Below are 21,068 nucleotides of genomic sequence, written 5' to 3' on the forward strand. Positions count from 1 at the left end.
GTAATGTCTCTAAAACAGATGTTTAGGGTTGATGGATGGTAAGTGGATTGCAAGTAATAGATAGGAAGTGCATATTTATTGTCTTAAGAATGAAATGCCTAGAAAAGTGATCAGAGTCTAGGATTGGATCCAAAAGATGGGACTCAAATGTTAGTCGAATTTCTGAATTACTACTTCACATTAACAAAGTAGGGGTTTCGCACTATTCTCTCTCTGATGCAGATTTCATCCTATCAGTTAGGCTGTTTTTCATTATTTGCACAACCAGTGTTCTCACTGTGACTTACATTTCAGAGATTTTCAATACGAAAATCTAAGTCACGAAGATGAGATCTTTAGTGGGTAAATAGACGAGATTAAAATGAAAGGACATTATTGTTGATAGAACCCTTTTAATTTTTTTCCTTTAGATTAAAAGTGAGTCCTTTCTTGAGGATATCAACAACCTGCTGAATTCAGGAGATATACCTAACCTGTATGCCCTGGATGAACAGGACCAGATTATGACCACTATGAAACCATTAGTGCAGGACCAGGGGCTTCAACCTACCAAGGCCAACCTGATGGCTGCGTACACAGGGAGAGTACGCAGCAATATCCACACAGTCCTATGCATGAGGTATGAGCTAGCCTAGTCCATTGGGCTAAATGGTGAAGGGGGTCTCTCCAAGCTCCCAAGAGCTTTCCTTACTATCAGTGGTGATCCATGCTACAGGGGGCTGGAATATAGCAGGAATGGGGAGCCTGTGATCCGAGAGAGAGAGAGAGAGAGAGATTACTCCTATTTGATGTGATTTTTCAATTATATTTAGGATAATAGTCTTATAGCTATGCTATAAATCTTCAAAATAAATATCACTGCATTGAACTCTGTATCTGTAGGAGCCATGAAGTTGTGTAGCCCATAGTTTTTAGATGGATCAAAGTGTTCACTTACAAAGTGTAGCGCCTATTCCTTCAGGAATAATGGCACATACCATAGTAGCAGCCTTTAGTTCCAATACATATGTAGAAGAGATCTGTAGGGCACCTAATTTGAATGTCAACATTTGGGATGATTGCCTTGTGGAAACCTTAATGAATATAAAGGCTTTGCTGGTGAGGTGGGAATTCTCCATCCCCAGTGGTTTAGTGTAATATATTAGTATAAATTTTAATTGTGGTCTTCTGAATGTGCCTAGCATGGCCTTTGCTGTTAAAAGAATCCCCTGCAGTGCATCCAAACAGGAGATATTTGACTTAGTTGAAGTCTATTCTAATAAGGTTTTTCTCATTCTTTACTGCTTCCACATTCTGCAGTCCTATTGGAGAGGTATTCCGAGCACGGCTCAGACAGTTCCCATCTCTGGTGAACTGCTGTACCATTGACTGGTTTAATGAGTGGCCTGCAGAAGCCCTGCAGTCTGTTGCTGCTTCATTTTTCAATGAGATCCCAGATGCTGATGCCACCCCTGAAATTATACAGGGAATGGTAAGTGACCTCTCTTAAATATGCTCACGACCTCAGATTTTACATATGTGCAAGGAGAAACATGAAAAAGAGAGCAATTATCTAATAATTGAATGTTTCGTTATTAGAATTCATATTGTATGAGTCACTGCTAGTGTTTGGAATAGTTGTCACTTCTCCAATTGGTCCCTGTGTTTCAAGGAAATACTCATTTCATAAATGTTTGCATTACATATTTTAACTTCTGTGCATCTTGCATGTAGCACATTTCATAGTCATTCTCTGCCTTCTTTCTGTTGAGAAACCTCTTCCAATGTCTGTTTCCTCCCCCTTATAGATTGAGATGTGTGTAGAAATCCACCAGAGCGTAGCACTTAAGTGCAAGGTGTATCTGGCAGAATTGGCAAGGCATAATTATGTCACTCCCAAAAGCTACCTGGAGCTGCTTGGCATCTTCACCACCTTGATAGGTACAAAAAAACAGGAGCTCAAAGTTGCCAAAACCAGGATGAAGAGTGGATTGGACAAGGTGGGTTGCTTGAGTCTTGGGGTTCTATCACATATGTTGAAGACTGCACTTAGAGCAATGGACCGATTTCTCCTTTCCAGCAAAACACATCATAAAAGGTTCTGTCACAGTGGCCGGAGTGGACTACTTCAGAGTAACGACGCTACGCAGCTCTGCATTTTATTCTTTTATTGGTGCTGCGTATTTACAGTGCTCAAGTCATTGCTATTTACACGGAGCGATGTTGTCAGTCGGTTTCAGAACCTCCTAATGGCTTTTGGCGCGTCTTTCTCCAACACAAAAGCTTTGGCAGACCCATCCTCTTGCCCCTCCTCTTCCTGCGTAATTCTGGAGTTGGGGGGATGGGTCTTCCCCCCTTACTTGCCCCTTCCTGTCCCACCTGGGACCCTGGCTCCTCTACCTTGCCTGAGCCTCGGACACGACTTCCTGCTTCCCCACTGGAATCGGAACTCTCCCTGCTTTCCCCTTTGCTCGGGGACGGGCTTGAACTCAGGAGGGGAGGGACTTCGCGATATCCCCTGTCCCTCACATCCACCCCCCTCCCAAGCTCTCCTTCACCCCTCCCCAGGCCCCCCCCATGTGTCGGTGACGACTGGAAGCCTAAAAACTCGGTGCTCTCCGAGCCCGTTGGTGTGAACACCTCCCCCCAGTCCTGCGAGCCCCCCCCTTCCGCCTGGGAGGACGGGAATCCCAAAAAGTCCGTGGCGTCAGAGCTGGTGGGGGTAAAAATGTTTTGCCAATCTGCTCCTTCCTCTGACTGGGTGGATCTTGGCGACACCCATACCTCATCCTCTGGTTCCTCAAACTCCGCTTCCCAGCGCCATGGTGAGCTGTTCTCCCGTGCCTCCTCCTCCTCCCCCTCCCTTTCCATGTGCCAGGGCTTGGGTCTGTGGGGAAAGAGGGCGTGAAATTCTTCCACCAAGAATTCCTCCTGTATCTGAGTGGCGGGAACCCATTCATTCTGGGACGGTGGAGCATCCTCCCATGCCATGAGGTACTCCAGGCCCCCCACCCCCCACCTTGAATCCAGGATGGCCGTGGCCTCATTGAGTTGCTCCCTGCTTTCCCTCTCCCCCCCTCCCTCGGGGGTTTGTTCGCTGTCTCTGAGCCTGCTGCTTTCCCTGTACGGCGACAGCAGCGATCTATGAAACACTGGATGCACCCTCATGTCCTCTGGCAGTGCCAGCCTGTATGCCACCGGGTTGACCTGTTGCGTGACCGTGAAGGGGCCCAGCCATTTGGGTGCCAGCTTTTTGCACCTCCCTCTGGTGGGAAGGCCCTCCGAGGACAACCACACCTTGTCCCCCACCCTGATGACCTCCCCTTGTCGCCTGTGGCGATCTGCCCCCTTTTTGTACGCTTCCTTGGCCCTCTCCAAGTGTTCTCTGAGCTGCTGGTGCACCGTCTCCAGTTCCTCTGCCCAATCCTCAGCCTGTGGGCCCTCCTCCTCCTCCTCCCTCTCCCTCTCTGGGAAAGATCTGAGGTCGCGCCCGTAATTGGCCTTAAAGGGCGACACCCCTGTGGAGACGTGCACTGCATTGTTGTAGGCAAATTCTGCTAGTGGCAAGCGATCCACCCAGTCCGTTTGCCGCTGGCTGACGTAGCATCTCAGGTACTGCTGCAGAATGGCGTTGACCCTCTCCGCTTGTCCGTTGGTCTGCGGGTGTCTAGCCGTCGACAAGCTGACCTCCACCTGCAGGAGGTTCATGAGCCGCCGCCAGAACCTGGAAACAAATTGGCGGCCACGATCCGAAATAACCCTTAAAGGTAATCCATGCAGTCTGAAAATGTGATCAACAAACAGTTTGGCTGTCTCTTCTGCCGAGACTGCCCTGGCACACGGTATAAAGTGACACATTTTGGACATGAGGTCCACCACCACCAACACTGCAGTCTTACCCCTGGACGAAGGCAGATCTGTGATGAAGTCCATGGACACCACTTCCCACGGCCTGTGTGGTGTGGCTAAGGGCTCCAGCAACCCTGGTGGCGCTGCTCTGACCACCTTCGCCCGCTGGCAGGTGGTACAGCCCCTTACATAGTCTCGAACATCTTCCCTCACCCCTGGCCACCAGAAGTGTCTCATGACTAGGTGAGTGGTCTTGTCCCTTCCAAAATGCCCCGCTGTAGGGTTGTCGTGCATCTGCTTGAGGACCGTACGTCGAAGCTGGGTGGTGGGTAGGTACAGCGCACCCTTGTAGAAAAGCAGCCCTCTGCGTTCTGCAAAGTCTTTTGCCTGCTCCCTCCCCCCTCTCAGTTCTCTGAAGATGCGGTTGGCAAATTCATCCGCTGCCGTCAGTGCTGTGAGTTCTGCCTCGCTCACCACTGCTGCTCCGCAGGACCATGCCGACGGGGGGAAAATGTGCCTTGGGGCTGGTGGCGCCTCCTCCTCCATGTACTCTGGCTTGCGGGAGAGGGCATCCGCCCTGACATTCTGCTCTCCTGGGATGTAGTGTATGGAGAAGTTGAAGTTCGAGAAGAACTCCGCCCACCGTATCTGCCGCTGGTTGAGCACCCTGGCAGTTCTCCAGAACTCCAGGTTCTTGTGGTCTGTGCACACCTGGATGGGGTGCTTGGCGCCCACCAGGAAGTGTCTCCAGTGCTGGAACGCCGCGTGGATCGCAAGAAGTTCCCGATCAAAAACTGTGTAGTTTCGCTCGGGCTGGGTCAACTTCCTGGAGAAGAAGGCACAGGGTCTCCACTCTCTGTTGGCGTCCAGTTGCAACAAAATGGCGCCCACAGCCTTATCAGAAGCATCTGTTTCAATGCGTAGGGGCGCGTCCTGAACCACGTGGAACAGGTTCTGGTCTGAGGCGAACACCCTCTTGAGGCTTTAGAACGCTGCTTGCGCCTCTGGTGTCCACCTGAACTTCTGCTTGCCTCTCAGGCAGTCAGTGATGGGAGCCGTAACTCGAGAGAAGTTCTTGATGAACTTCCTGTAGAAGTTGGCAAAGCCTAGTAGGCGTTGGGCATCTTTGCGCGTCCTGGGGCTGTGCCAGTCCAGGATGGTCTGCACCTTGTCCTTGTCCATTGCCAGCCCCTTGTCTGACAGCTTGTAGCCCAGGAAGTCCACCTCCTTGGTGTGAAACTTGCACTTCTCCAGCTTCACATACAGGTGGTTCTCCTTCAGGCGCTGTAACACCTCCCTGACGTCCTTCACGTGCTGCACTGGGTCGTTGGAGTAAATAAGGATGTCATCCAGAAAGACCAAGCATTTCCTGAAGAGTAGGGACCCCAGGACGTGGTGCATGAAGGCCTGGAAGCATGCTGAGCCCCCTTGCAACCCGAAGGGCATCACCAGATATTCAAAAGAGCCCAGAGGCGTGAACATCGTGGTTTTCCACTCATCGCCTTCCCGGATCCTGATCAAGTTGTACGCCCCCCTCAGGTCTAGCTTGGTGAAAATCTTGCCTCTGCGTGCCGCTGTCAGGAGATCATCCACTCTGGGCATGGGGAAAGCCACTGGCTCTGTCACCGAATTCAGCCGTCTAAAATCCACCACAAGACGGCGCTGTTGCGTGTCTTTCTTGTCCACCCAGAAGACCGGGCTGCCCCCTGCTGCCTTGCTTTCTCTGATGAACCCCCGCTTGAGGTTCTTGTCGATAAAAGCGCGCAGATCCTCCAGTTCCTGGTCTGACATGGCGTACAGCTTGGCTGGGGGTATAGTTGCCCCAGGCACCAGGTTGATCTGGCAGTCAAAAGGCCTGTGTGGGGGCAGGTGGTCGGACTCCGCTTCACTGAAGACCTCCTGCAGGTCCCAGTATGGTTTGGGTATCGCCTCACCCCCTTTGACGTGCATGGTGGCCACCGTGGCTATCGGAGGCCCCTCCCCTGGTTGGTGCTGCATGCAATGTTCCAGGCAAAAGTCCGATCCAAAAGTGATGCATCTCTGATGCCAACTTATGGAGGGGTCGTGGCGCGCCAGCCAGCTCATGCCCAAAACGATTGGGGGGTCTGAGATGGTGGTGACGTTGAATGCCAGTGTCTCTGAGTGCCTTCCAACCGTCATTCTCATGGGGGGGGTTTGATGAGTGATGGCCCCTCCCAGCAGCTCTCTGCCGTCAATGGTTGCCACGTGCAGAGGAAAATCCAGCTGCAGAAGCTGGATCTGGTGCTCTTCTGCAAAGTTTCTCGAGAAGAAGTTGGCTGAGGCACCACTGTCAATTAGGGCGAGGACCGTCAATGGATAGCCATTTGGGAGCGTGAGCGTCACTTCTAGAACCACTCCTGCTCTGGGAGGGGTGGGCTGGCTCTGCTCCTCTCTGTGCGGGTGGGTGGGCTGGGGCTGTTGTCTGCTGACTGTGCCTGGCTGCCGCCCCTTGTCTCCTGCAGCCAGGCTTTCCCGTTTCCCTGCTGTGGTGCTGCGTCAGTGGGGGAGGGCACAACCGTTCCCGCCTTTCCTTGCCACTCCCTGCGATGTGGGCAGTCTCTGACGAGATGCTGGGGGGAGTTGCAGAGAAAGCAATTCCCACCCCTTCCCTCCTTGCGTCTTGGCGCCGCTGGGGTTTGAAAAGCCCGCGCGCGCGCGCTATCAATCTGCATGGGTTCCTGGTCCTGACTGGCCCCAGGCGTGGCTTGAAAGGGTTGTTGAGGGAGTGGCTTCTCCTGCGACCGTGGGAACCAAGCCCGCTTTGCGCGCGTTGCTTGCTTGTCGCTCCATCTGGATTCCTGCCTCACCCCCACCGCCAGAGCCGCTTTGCTCAGTTGATCCATATTACTGGGCTTTGGACCTCTCGAGAGCTCATCCTTCACCTCCTCATGCAACCCCAAGTAAAACGCCGCTTGCATTGGGGCAGACTCCAGATCCCACCCCAATCTGTGCACCAGCATGGTGAATTTCGCCCAATACGCGCGAACTGTCATATTTCCTTGGCGTAAATTATGAAGTTCCTCCTTAGTCTGGTCCATATGACTATCGGACGAATACATCGTTTTCAAACCTTCTAGAAATAGTTTGACATTCTTCATGCAAGGATTCCTTGTTGCAATTAACGGTCTTAGCCACTCCCTGGCCGCCCCTGTAAGGTGCTCCACAATAAACGCTACTCTGTGCTCATCATCAGGGAACTCATCGTGGTGCAGCTCAAGAGCATACACAATCTCAGTCTCAAAGCCCTGAAACTCCTTCGGGTCTCCATTGAACTTGCTTACTAGGGTCCCGGCTCTCCTTCCTGGCAGCACTTGGACTTGGGGTGCCCCTCCCGCCTTGTTTTTCTCTGCATCCAGCTTGTTTTGGAGGTCTACCGCCACCGCCCTTAAATGCTGCTCTTTTTCCTGGAGCTCTCTCACCTGTTCCGCAAGTTGTAGCCGGTCGTCCTGGACCTTCTTAGTCTCCTCTTTAGCTGCCTTCAATTCTCCCTGCGCCTGCAGCGACAGCTGTTGCAGTTCTAGCTGGGCTTGCTCAGCGATCTGCCGCCACTTCTCCGCCTCTGACACGCTCATCCCGGCAACTCCAAAGTAGCCCAAAAATGATTAGGAGGTTGCTGTCACAGTGGCCGGAGTGGACTACTTCAGAGTAACGACGCTACGCAGCTCTGCATTTTATTCTTTTATTGGTGCTGCGTATTTACAGTGCTCAAGTCATTGCTATTTACACGGAGCGATGTTGTCAGTCGGTTTCAGAACCTCCTAATGGCTTTTGGCGCGTCTTTCTCCAACACAAAAGCTTTGGCAGACCCATCCTCTTGCCCCTCCTCTTCCTGCGTAATTCTGGAGTTGGGGGGATGGGTCTTCCCCCCTTACTTGCCCCTTCCTGTCCCACCTGGGACCCTGGCTCCTCTACCTTGCCTGAGCCTCGGACACGACTTCCTGCTTCCCCACTGGAATCGGAACTCTCCCTGCTTTCCCCTTTGCTCGGGGACGGGCTTGAACTCAGGAGGGGAGGGACTTCGCGATATCCCCTGTCCCTCACAGGTTCCCTCCACCACCACACACTAATAAGTTTGGGCCTGATGTATAGTGTGTCACTGTGCTAGGTAAAGGTAAAGGGACCCCTGACTATTAGGTCCAGTCGTGACCGACTCTGGGGTTGCGCGCTCAACTCACATTATTGGCCGAGGGAGCCGGCGTACAGCTTCCAGGTCATGTGGCTAGCATGACAAAGCCGCTTCTGGCGAACCAGAGCAGCACACGGAAACACCGTTTACCTTCCCGCTGTAGCGGTCCCTATTTATCTACTTGCACTTTGACGTGCTTTCGAACTGCTAGGTTGGCAGAATCGAACTGCTAGCTTGAACTGTGCTGATTACTTGCAAAAGCATTGTCATTGCTTGTGAAAGTCAATATTTGGAAGCCTACTGTAGAGAAACTATCAATATTAGGTAAAAAGTGGTCAGGGATAATGGGAGTTGGAGTTCTGTAACATCTGGAGGGCCACAGGCTCCCCATCTCTGAGATGCATAGTATTCAAGTCTTGATGGTAATCTACCAAATAGCTGTTCAAACTGTCGAAGTTACTCATTTGTGCTAAGAAGACAGTGATATATACATGCCAAGGTTCCAGCTTTTATGTACAGGGCAATAATATCCAAAGTGGTTAGTTTAAGATAAGTCATTTAGTGGACATTCCTTTCAAACCTGTTGGTCCATACGGGTTTGGAATTCCAGCAGAAACATGTTGATTGGCTGAAGGGAATATTACCCCAGGCTCAGGACTGTCGGGAGTTCAGTCTTCAGTAGGTTCAGTGAGGGAATTCAGAAGGAAGCCTAGAGACAGAACCCGAAGCTGGCAGCTGCTGAAGAGTGAGAGGTCAACATGGAAGGCTCTAGATGCTCGACAGAGAGGGAGCCTGTATGACTATAACTGGAATAACAGCATGCATCACATTAAACACTACCAAAATAAGACTAAAGAATTATTTAACACGTAAAAAAATTAAATCTGAAAAACATCCAGAATAGAATCCAGCAGAATAAAATATCTGAAAAACACTCGGAATAAGATTCTGCATGCAGCCTTCGTATTTTCAGATAGCAATCAGATCAATTAGCATGCATCTTCCAAAATGCCTACAGACAGATACATTTTTCTTGCTGACTGAAAACTGATTTGCCTAATTATATTTATTTATTTAAGGTAAATGCTATGTCACTGGTGTTAATTACCTCGAATCATTATACACCCAAATATCATTAGTGAAAGTCAATGTGTCTGTATTGGGGTGTGAGCAAAGACTTGCCTTACCCAAACTGGTGCCCTCTAGAAATTGCTGAACCCTCAACTCCCATCAGCTTCTGCCAGCATGGCCAATGGTCAGGGATGCTGAGAGTTGAAGGGCACCAACTTGGGAAGGCTGGCATAGACTCCTTTTCTTCACTGTGTAAATGTGTAAGGCTATAAAAGAGAGAGAGAAGGAATGAAGATAAAGCCACATATACTGTATTGTTCTCTTTTCCTTTACTGAGTGCAGTTCACCCTGGTCTTATGTGAAACTGAGACTTTTAGTAGCACGTTATACTTTATATTTAAAAACAAAACAAAACCCACAACCTGAAACAAGCTTTGGGCATATAGTGCTACTCTTAGGGAAATGCTGCCAGTTTTCATGCAGAAAAGTGGCAGCATAACAACAAAGAAAAAGCAATGGTAAAATAATGTTTTAAAACATGGCTGGGCCAAGTAAAAGTTAAGCTGTTTTAATACCATTGATTTTGGTGGGGGAATTGAGCACCTGCGTAGAACTCTGACACTGAATTAACTGTGCCTTGGACTGGATTGTGCTCTAGAATTTGATTAATAGAAGAGACTTTCCGGTGGAGCCCAGAATAAACAACAGGTTCTCTTTTCAAGCAGCTTGAAGCTACTTCTGAGGTTTTCCCTTTACTATCTGTACTGTTTTCAGCGTTGTAGCAACAGATTATTTTCCTCTTCTCTAGACACGTTCAATATGAGAATGACTTTCCCTTCTATTTCTAGCTTTTGCGAACTGCAGAAGATGTAGCAAAAATGCAGGAAGAGCTAGAATTAGCACGCCCCCTGCTGGCTGAGGCTGCCCAAGACACGCTGGTAACCATGGAACAGATACAGGTACGCAGCAGGCCTTCAGACACTGTTGCAAAAGAGGCTGATGGTGCCCTGATAAAACAAGAAGGAGAAAAGAACCTGGACTTTGCCTTGTTAGCTTTAAGTTGGAGAAAGGGATGCCCATGTTGCATCTCTGCCTTGTTTTCACACTATACGTCCCACAGTTAAAATAATGGGGCAACACATTTGCCACAAGGACAGAAAACTTTTGTTGTTCTTTACTGCAAAAGGGGGTGCCATTTGGGTTTGTACTTTTGGCTCCAAAACCTGGCTTTTATACTAAACTCCAAATATTTAACCTTGCTATGTGAGGTGTGATGCTTATTTCAGACAATCATGTTCATAAGAAGGACAGTCTCTTTATCTTTAGCCATGCATGCATAATAAAGAACTTGCAGCTACCATATACTACTTCCCAAGTGAGACAGGTAACCAAACACTGCAGGCTATCATTCTGTATCAGCAGTGTTCCTGTTCAGAGTTCTGGTCAGCTGTATCTGCTCCTAGCTCTTTTGAGAAAAGCATGTCCCTTGGGTGGTGGTGGTTGTTGTTGAATATTTTTCATGCTTTGGCAAACAATGACCTCATTAACACATCATGGTAAACCATAATTAATAGTTTACCGTGACTACACTAATCCTGCTTGCTTTTTTCCAAGTGAGCAGGAAGAAAACAAACAAACCCCTGACTTAAAGTTTCATCTGAATTAGTGCTCATGGCTTGCTTCACTCCAAACAAACATTAATCTGGTGTCCAAGTTTTTCTTTGGCTTAATGTGGGCTTGTGGCTTTTTTTTCGGGGCTGGGCTGGGGAGTGAAACAAGCCACAATCCTGTATTCAGATGTAATCCTAAAACAACTGTTGTGGTTTGTCGTCGTCCCCCCATGTGCTAGTGAGAGCCATGTGTTTAGGATTAGCCGTTAACTATGATTTACCATGGCAGGCAGACTGGGCCTCTCACTGATACAGAAAAGGTGCTTCTAGCCCGTCCTGAAAGCATTTGTGATTCCAGATACCTTTGTGCTGCTGCAGGTAGACACGGCTGTAGCAGAAGAAACACGGAATGCTGTGCAGGCAGAGGAAATGAAAGCCAAAGTCAAAGCTCAGACCGCTCAGGCTATTGCTGATGACGCACAGAAGGACCTGGCAGAAGCCCTGCCTGCCCTGGATGCTGCCCTTGCCAGCTTGAGGAACCTCAATAAAAATGATGTTACAGAGGTAAAAGCTATTCTTTCTCAACTCTGTTAGCAATACTTTCAACAAGAATGCTAGTCATACCAGTCTGTGCTTTACCATGGATACATGTTCAATAGTGACACCCCCTAAACACCCCACCCATTCTGATTTTCAAACTTTTTTTCTTGTAAGTGAGTTGTAGCAGTTTATTCCTTTTGATAGCTGTCCCTGAAGAGGAATAATCTAATTCTTTTCAGCCAAAGGTATGTCATGCCCTTGGCCCAACCCTTTGGGTGCTGCACACTGGCAGAGGGGTCATATGCAGTGTGCACGCTCTCTCACCCACATCCCGGCCATCACATACACAGACATGCAGATGCATGTACACAGATCAAACATTGCCCCTCACTCATCAAATGATAAATCTGATGAGGGACGGGGAGCAGTCTGCACTTGCTGGAGAGGCTGAAATGATGGGTAGCAGCATCCCTCTACTACGTTAACTCTTTGGACTCGAATGGTTTTATGGTAATGTTAGCATCTAGCTTCATTTCACTAGATGAGATGAGTAAGGGAAGTAAAAGCATAAATCACATCACGCAGCACAATCCTGTTCATGTCATTTCAGAAGTTAGTCCTATTGAATTCAATGGCCAACTCCCTTTGAATAGATTATTGAGCCACTACAAAGCTTCCTAGCTGGAAAAAACATTGATAGCTGCTGAATACAGGCAGAAAATTAGTGCTACAGATCCTTGTCTCATTTTCTGTTCACTGACATTTGAAGATACATGCTGGGTTACTAGTATTATCTGGCACTTCCAGAAAATTTAGAGGGGCTATTGTCAGTTATGTTCCCCCTGTTCAAGAGTTGGGTTTATTTAGCCAGCTGTCAATTTGACTGATGTTGTGCCTAGAGATGATCTTAAGAGTTGAGTCATATGGAGATTTTTTAATGCTCTAGATGTGTACTTTTGCTATGCATGTGAAGACTTATTGTTAGTTGGTGTCCATCCCAACAAGTAGCTCATCTGTATTGTCAGGTGCCAGCAGCAGGTCACCAAAGCCTTGGATAGGTGTATTCAGATATGTGCAATATCTTGTAGTATGTCTTAATTGCATAGTGGAAAATGCAGTTATATTGAGCTACTGACTGGTGTATGAAAAGAGAGCCCCTCCATAACCTTACTTCAGAATTCTGGGGGAAAACATATTTTAACTTATGATAAAATGTGTGGATCCTGTTGGCAATGAAATTATCTAAAAATAGGCTCCTATAATAAGTTATTATGACCAGTTTCCACCAGGATTCTGCAATGCCTGTCACCATATCCTATTTGAAAGGTAAAGGGAGATTGTGTTTCAATAATTATATTGCAACATTAGCATGTTTCTAGGCTAGTTGGCCCTTTAACAAATACAGTAGTTAAAATTAAAGTGAACATTACTTTTATTAGCATATTTCAGTGAGTTGTTTTCAATATAAAACAAGCAATATACCTGAAACTGTTACACACTATATTTTCAGCCATGGAACTTCTTGTATTACCACAATTTAAGACGGCAAAAAATGGACCCTGACCATTAAACAATACCTTCTTGATTGTGCAACCAGGTTCTTCTTTCATCACAGTTTTTTTGAATAACATCAGTAATTGAGATAGAAAAATAGGTAGACAATAAATATGCAGGCAAGCAGAAAAGGGCATCGCCCCATCTTAGAAGTATGCACTGTAGCTTTTAGTTTTAACCAACATCTCAGGCCGCCCATCCATCACTACTTCCAACATTTTACTCAGACTCTGAAGTGAAAAAAACAGACTGTAGTTTAAGAGCCTTTTTTACCAAGTCATTGTAGGGAAGAATCAGGTATATGGATCAGGTCCAAATCAGTCTATTTTACAAAGAGAACATAGCAATGTAAGCTTTCATGAACAGGATTCTCCCTAAGGAGACTTTCCATTCAGTCTAGATGAAGATAAGATGTGACTACCTTCAAGCAAGCTGGAGGACTATTTTCTGCTGAACTACTCTCATGTGATTATACCAACACCTAAGAAAATGCCAGGGTCTGTTTCTCAGCTTCTTGCACCAGCTCCTTCAGCTGTTCTGGGTTAGTGAAGAAATGCATGTAGAGGCTGCGCTCAGTTTGCTGAAAGTGGCTCTGCAAGGATTTTTGCTTGGCCTTCACCTCACTCAAGGTGTCCATTAGCATTTGGTAGAGTTTGGCTTGTGTGGTGCAAAGCTGCTCCAGAGGTTCTTCTAGTCCCTTTAGAAAATAGGTGTCAAAACAAATAGGGGTTCAGAAGCAGCAGCACATATTTCTCCAATTTTCCATCATTTAGAAGTTTCACAGGGAGGGAAGTTTGCTACTTAAGGAGGACCAGGAGTCCCAAGAGTACAACACTTAATGGTGTAGCAAAAGCAAAGATCATTGTGTGCCATTAATTTGGTCTATTCTTGTGATTATTAATAGATAATGCAGTATAGCAAGAAAAGGAAAATTCACACACATGATGGGCTACAGCTTTTGCTTACCTGAGCATGAAGCATTAGCTGGTTGCAGTCCCCATACATCAAACAGTGAAGTACCTCATTGTCAGACTCCAGTTTAGGAAGCTGGGAGTGTGGTGTGGCCAGCTGCACTTTGAGCATCCTGAGCTCCTGGCATAACCGGGAGCCCCAGCCTGCCAAGGCCCCATAGGCATGGAAGAGTTGCTTATCTTGACTGTGCCTGTTTAGCATCTCCCACAGCCTAAGGAGGAAAGGAATACATAAGACGCATCCATTAGAAGCTTTGGGAAATTGCATCCATGACAGTTCTTGGCCTTGTGACAGCGAGAAAAGAGAGAGATCCATATACTTTGAAAGTGGCTGCGCTATAGATGACTAGAGTGACTATAGGACTGTGCTGGGTTTCTTGTAGATCTGCTGCTGCGAGAGAATTTTGAGTATTTGAAAGATTCAACCCGAGTCAGACTTGATGGTTGTTTAGCTGAATTAACAATTAGGAGTTTATATGTCGATTCATCTCAAAGTGATTTAAATCTACTGCATAAATGACTATGGCTCTTTACCAACACCCATTCTAGTGGGCTGCATAAAAGAAATGGGCGAGAAGGTCCTAACATATTTTATCTTCAATAGGTTATGCTTCATTTTAGTCACATACCAGCTTATTTTTCTTTTCTAATGAGCCCCATTAGAAGTATTCCACCCTAAGGAAGTATTTCCTTGTTCCTAACACTTGCAGCCATTTGATACCTTTCCCCTGCCATAGCTCATCTGATCTTTACCGTAACATGGTGAGATCACTGGGGTCTATCAGAGTACGCGGGCATTGCTTAACAGAGAACCTTGAATCCTCAAAGCAGGCTTGCCATTCCTGTAATTTAGCATGTGATTCATTCGAGGTAGCCACCATCCCCTCCAGCTGGGTCTTCATCTGTTGCAGATTCTTCTGCTCATGCATCAGCAAGAGCCACAGCAGCTCCAAATGGCTCCAGTGGACCATCATTTGGCCAGCAGCTTGTTCTTGCATTGATAAAATATGACCAAGTCTCCTGGCTTCCAAAGCGAGTTCCCCACATACTACAGGCAAGCGAAGGAGGTGGGCACTGGTCTGGAGCAAAGGGACAAGCTTTTTGGTTTTTGCCTGTCTAACCTCCCTTTGGAGGATGTACAACTGCTCCTGGAAAGTGGCTCTACGAAGATACAGTTCTCCTTTCTCTTCCTTCACCTGTAGAAGAGAAGGACATTAAATTCCACATCCCCCTGCAGTTCTGGAAGGCCTCTATGAACTTTGCAAGTAAAACCACCAGTTTTGTTGGCAAGTATTCTCCTATCCCATGGGACTCTTTAAAATACTATTGGGAATGACATCATAGTATTTAAACCCATATATCTTGTTAAAAGTAACTCACAAAACTGAGAATAAAGCAGAACACAATACAAATAGCTTAGGACTAGATTGGTCCAGAGGACCTGTTAAGTTCTGATTTTCTAAGCCTAGATATCCAGTGATTATATAAGCTTTCTTTATGAAGCTTAGCAATCAAGAGTCCATAAAGTGGGAGGTAAAAATTTACTCAAAACATGGGGCAGCAGCATTCTTTTTGTCCGTGTTTGCAGCATAATTAATACATTATATACAGCTTATATACAAATAAGATGTCACTTAAATATGAACATTGCAAGGGGATTTTTGCTGTCACCCCAATCTATTAGTTTTTGACTTCATGGTTGGGAACTAGGGTTGCCAGACTCAATAGAGGATGGGACTTCTGTGCCTTTAATTGCCCTGCTCTCTTTTGAGTCTGGAAACCTTAAAGAGAAACCAGCAGACCCTTTGTTTAATTTCCAAGCAAAGGGTCTGCTGGTTTCTCTTTAAGGTTTCCAGACTCAAAAGAGAGCAGGGCAATTAAAGGCACAGAAGTCCTGTCCTCTATTGAGTCTGGCAACCCTATTGGGAAGATGTTGGATATACATTCCAGACTTTAAGTGAAAAACTGCATGTTGCTTTTACTTTTCTCTCCTGCCCTGCCCCACTTTCTAATGTTTCTCTTATTTTCATTCACCCCCAGCAAGGGATTCCTTTGTTGCTCTAGAGAAACTGCTTTCACCACCACCACCACCACCAGTCATTCATTTCCTCCTCTCCAGAAGCATGTCACTTATCCCAAACCTGCCAGTTTCAGCCTTCATGAATGCCCTCTACATCCACAAAATTTTAATGTACAGGGGTTGGCTCCTGATGGAGGGATACAGTCAGAGGTGGACAAAATCAGACACCAGCTCTGATGAATGCAGAGCCAAGCAGGGGCTTGTGTGACAAAGAGAGTACTTGTTGCTGAGCTTTATAGCATTCACTACAGGTGAAAAAAAGATGTCAGTCTAGTGGTTCAAACCCATTCACCAAGTGCAACAGATGAATTAGTCTCACTCTTTTATTATTTGTATATCTCAACACATTTCTGTCTTGCAGAGACTTTTGTATTACAAGTGCTTACTGTCATTTACTAAACCTTGTTTATTTAAGCCAGGCAGCTAGTGACCTACCTTGTTCTCCTTAGCAGCCTTGAGGGCCTTCCCTGCCCATTTCAAGGTAGATGAAATTCCTTTAATGTTTGCAGAGGTCACGAGTGCCTTTTCCTGACTGCACATGTAAGCCAATGCCATGCGCTCCAGTTCTTCCTGATAGCTGCTCAGGTTGTCATCTTTGGGATGCTCCATTTCATCAGCTTCTCCCCGCAGCTTCAACCCTCCTTGACAACCATCCTGAACGGTTCTGAAGTTCTCACTTTCCATTCGGTCTGTTTCTTGTGGCAGAGCTTTACAAGTAAACTCTGGCTCGTTCTTATTGGCCAGCTGCCCCTTGGAGAGAACTTGGCTTTTCAGTGTGCCATATGTCATTATGTGACCTTCAGAATCATTATTGCAGATTGTACTCTTACTATCTAGCAGCACTTTCTGAGCTTGCCGTTCCATAGACCCTGTATTCAGTTTTTCCCAAGAGTCTCCCTGCCCCCTTTTCACCAGAACTGTTTGATCAGCTTCCACATCGCTGACAACATCTGGCAAGACCTTTGGTGAGAATCCCAATAAAGCCTTTGTGACTTTTTCTTCCAATTCGAGGCAATGTTCCAGGTCCGCTGCTGCCATTGAGGCTTCCTGCCGCTTGCTTGCCGGCTTCCTGTGCCACTGCATCAGCTCCTTCACTTTCTTACAGGCTTGGCTGAGAGCATCATTGCTCTGAAAGTTCTCTGGCTCTAGCCGCAGGTGTGCCTTCTTCAGCTCCCGGCTTGCTTTCTCTTTCTTCTCAGCTGAATGACAGAGCTCCCGCTTCAAGCTGGCTAGATAAATTTGGAGCTTGGTGCGCTGCTTTACCCGACAGGCGCATTGGCTCTTCAGGGTCTGCACCTCTTGTTCAAGTGTCTCGAGAGGCAGGGTGTCATTCTCCTGTATAGCACACCTGAGCTGAGAGGCTTGGCGGCAGGTCTTTAACACCTGTTCCAGTGCTTCACCTTCCAGAACAGGCTTCCCAGAAATGACCAGTTTCTCATAGGCCTCCAGTTCTGTAGAACTGGATACATTCTCCTCCCCCACTATGTTGCAGAAAGACTCGAGAAACTGTTCTGTCTCAGGACAATCAAAGAGCCAGTCAAAGTCTTTCTCCTGAAGACCATCTGCCTTCGGATAAACAAATTTCAGGGTCTCCACAAACTCACTTCCTCTGTTAACTGTATCCAGGAGGAAAGCTCTGGAGCGTCTACGTGAGAGCATGTTCTGGTTCTTCTAACCCTGGAGGGAGCAGATGCAACTTGCTTATTAAAATGCAGGGAGGTCTCCCTTGTGCCCACCTATGCTATAATTGCACAAGCAAGACCTTTAATAGAGGTGTGCACCAACCATAAGATTTTGACTTGTATCTTCAGCTTTGGGAAGCAGTCCAGTCTTTTTTTGGAGTCACTCCATCTTTCCAGCTTGACTCATTTTGTGGGGGGATCAAATTCATTCTACTAATAACAAAGCTCTGCTTTTCCTACCGGTACATTCAGTAATGGAAAATCTAAACATGGCTACAATTTTTTCTCCTTTCACAGAATTTGATGAAATTTGCAGATATAGGAGCCCTACTAGGGTTGATTAAGTCTGCCAAATTGTATGCAGATCCATTGGGGGGGGTTATACAAAGAGCATATTACCCAGCAAAGAACCCAGGCAAGTAGACAGTCTTCTCCTCCCAACTCAGAGAGGGATAGTTGGGGATACAGAATATTCCCCCTGGGAAAGAATGCAGCACTCATTTTGAAAAGCAGCGTGGGGGGCACTCAGTTCTACAGAGGAACTTGGGACTTTAGAGAGTCTCCAGTCAGTCTGATTCACTCATGTGAAAGCCTTACCCAAATCACCCCTATTTGCTTCATTAATCTGGGAAGTACACAGAGCTGATGCACACCCCTAGTATTGGTTATCTGAATTCCACACCTTGAGAATTTTAGTGTTAACTTTCTTCATGCATTTGGGTGTTAAAATAGCTTTTATCTTGGAAGCATGCAGATAATAATTGGTTAAATCTTATAAAGGAGGATCAAGCAGGATTGCTCATGGTCAGGGAAAAGTTTCAGGGCCCTACATAAATACTTGTTCTGCCCTTTGGATACTATTCCCCAGCTTCTTCACACAGAGACCATGACCACCCTGGAGCAATCCTGTGAGCCAAATGATTCACTTTGCATTTTTATTTGCAACACCATCATTGCAGGATGTTGGACCAGATGACCCTCGGGGTCCTTTCCAACTCAGCAATTCTGTGAGCAAACCCCACTGGTGCAGTAGCAAAACAACAATGCATGTAGTCTTTTTTTAGCCACTCTTTGTAACTTACCTCTGTAACCCTGGGAGCAAACTGTAGCCTGGAGTTCTCTTATACCTATTTCTGCAGAAACCAGTAGGGGAAACTTTTCACAGCACAAAGATCAAGTATTAGCGCCTGCTAATTGTCCTGGTTGCAAACTGCTGTGTTAAAGCTATATCGGAAGCCAATTGACAAATTGGTAAGATTAGTTTCTATCCAGTAACTGTACTCCTATATCCAACATCTGCCTTTTGTATTGATCATCACTGCCGTCCTGTCTGTACAATTTCTGCTCATGAGTGGCAGTGCAATGAAAGCCAATCAGTTCTAGTATGCTCAGTATTTTCCCAGTGCTACATAATAGGGGAGCTCATCCCATTGCATTCCAAAAAGACATTCTTGAGATTCTTCTCCTTGCATGCATACCTACCTAGCCATCTGATGGCAAACATTGGGACACTTCAGCCATTATTTGCATCAGGTGGTTTTATCCATAATTGAATGTGCACTTACCTGAAAGTAAATTTAGTGGAGCTTCCAAGTGTGTACACACACACACACACACACACACACACACACACACACTGACACAGAGGTAGGATGACAATAATCTAAACCGGGGAAAGCACAAATGTTCTTTTCTCACTCAGTGTGGTTCTGACATTGAATGACAACTTGCAAACATGAAACCATCTTCAAAGATCCGACAACAGGGACAGTTTTCATATAATGCCAAGCACAGTATTGTTCACTCATAAAGCTTTGAGTGACTAAGGCTCACTGTCCTAACCTCGATTACCTGGGAGTAAGCCGCATGGAATTCAACAGGGTTTACTTTTGAGTAGACATGGTTAAGATTGTGCCATAAATTAGGCAACACTAAGTAATCTAGACCAGATGTGAGAAACCATTGGCCATGCTTGCTGGGGTTGATGGGAGCTTTAGTTCAGCAGCATCTGAACAGCCAAAGGTTCCTCATACTTGAGCTGAACAAAGAAGGTCAGGGCCCTGCATCCTTAATGGATATGCAGAAGAGAGAATTTGAAAGGGTGGCCTGCTGAAAAAGAAGACTGAGCCCCTTTAATAGTTATGTAGAAGGAGGACTTTCAGCTGGTGTTGCTTATATTATGTGCTGCAGCTGCTAACATCCCTCTTCTACATAGCTATTAAAGGTTTGGGAGCTTTGTCTTTTTCAACTGGCCACCCTAGGATTTGAACATTTACTGCAGTTCATGTCCTGAAATTCTCTTTTCTACATGATGAAAGGTTTATGAACCCAGTCTTCCTTTTGCCTCATGCCACTAGGCACGTGTAAATCAAACATAGCTGCCAAGTTTTCCCTTTTCTCGCGAGGAAGCCTATTCAGCATAATGGAATATCCCTTTAAAAAAGGGATAACTTGGCAGCTATGAAATCAAACCTAAGGAGGTGGTGTTTCAAAACCTGAAGAAGCAGCCATTTTCAGGGCAGCTATCATCTCTCCTCCCAAGAAATAAGAACCACACCTTCAAAACTACTGCATTTAAACATGCCACTGGGTAGTATTCAGCAAGCCCATCCTGTGCTTGTGCGGTGGAACTTGTCCCCTTCTTCCCCCTCCCCCTTGCACACACTCCATGCCCCTTCCAATTCTGCTTCATGGGGTTGGGAAACCCCTAGAATAGATTTAAGGGGTGCATGGCAAGGAGGAGGAAAAATTCCATTCCACAAGCAAAAATCCTTAAGCTGACAGAATGTTCAGTCAGTGGTACTTTGGATTCTATCCTTTCCACTAGTCTCAAAAAAATAAAATCTCTTGTCCAATTTTTCATCTACCTGCAATTTGCAGACTACTGGGGTATGCTGTGTACTCTTGGTATCTCAGTTTTCTCTCCTGCAAATCTTCTCACCTCTTCAACTGTACCTGCCAAAATCACTGACCACCTCCTCCCTACCAAATTCAAAGGTCTCTAGTCCTCACTCCCCTTGACCTCTATTCTCCCTTTCAAATTGATCACTCTCTCTTGCTTGGCTCCCCTTTTGCCCTAAGTTTCCATGATTCTGCCCTCAATGAGTTCTTTTCCTACATGCCTAATTGCTCTTTCAGCATTTTCATACAAGAAAGCTATTCTCCTACTTTCCTTCCTGTGTTGTGGTTCCTATTCTTGCCTTTCTGCTGTTCTTCCCCTACACACATTGTAGAGTGGCTTTAAGTACCACCTAGGTATATGATGCTAATGCCCAGTTCTGCCTCGCTATCCTAAAATTTCCCCCTTTCATCTGATGTCATATGTACAAGTACTTCACTGGTTATTTCTTTTTGGTAGTTCCGCTGTTGTCTCAAACTCATTACATCCAAGACCAAACTTCTCATTGTTTGTTCCAACCCCTTCACACTATCAGTATTCATTGATAACACCACCATCTACCCTGTTGAAAAGGTACACTGTCCTCTCCCTCTTTCCTTTGGCCCTTTTTTTTCTGACATCTTGGCAAAGGTGATTCAGTCCCTGGTCATCTTGCATCTTAATCACTGCAATCTTCTCTCAGCATC

The 21,068-nt window shown here is 46.4% G+C and overlaps 2 protein-coding genes across 4 annotated transcripts in view; one reads left to right on the top strand and one right to left on the bottom strand.

The window, feature by feature from the left end:
- DNAH1 (dynein axonemal heavy chain 1) overlaps positions 1 to 21,068 on the top strand; it is a 132,646-nt gene that overhangs the window by 84,624 nt on the left and 26,954 nt on the right. For all 3 annotated transcript variants that reach the window (XM_035106095.2, XM_035106094.2, XM_035106098.2), the window contains exons 51-55: positions 411 to 619; positions 1,300 to 1,471; positions 1,788 to 1,979; positions 9,895 to 10,005; positions 11,035 to 11,220. In XM_035106095.2, coding sequence (XP_034961986.1) covers positions 411 to 619; positions 1,300 to 1,471; positions 1,788 to 1,979; positions 9,895 to 10,005; positions 11,035 to 11,220 — 870 coding nt within the window. The remainder of the gene's footprint in view (positions 1 to 410; positions 620 to 1,299; positions 1,472 to 1,787; positions 1,980 to 9,894; positions 10,006 to 11,034; positions 11,221 to 21,068) is intronic.
- LOC118080615 (HAUS augmin-like complex subunit 3) lies at positions 12,862 to 17,461 on the bottom strand. The gene is made up of 4 exons (XM_035106103.2): positions 16,237 to 17,461; positions 14,475 to 14,917; positions 13,717 to 13,933; positions 12,862 to 13,447 (listed from the first exon to the last, which is right to left on the bottom strand). The coding sequence occupies exons 1-4, from the start codon at positions 17,458 to 17,460 to the stop codon at positions 13,232 to 13,234; spliced, it is 2,100 nt and encodes a 699-aa protein (XP_034961994.1). The 5' UTR covers position 17,461; the 3' UTR covers positions 12,862 to 13,231.

The sequence above is a fragment of the Zootoca vivipara genome, chromosome 2 (assembly GCF_963506605.1).
Source record: "Zootoca vivipara chromosome 2, rZooViv1.1, whole genome shotgun sequence".
Taxonomy (NCBI): Eukaryota; Metazoa; Chordata; class Lepidosauria; order Squamata; family Lacertidae; genus Zootoca; species Zootoca vivipara.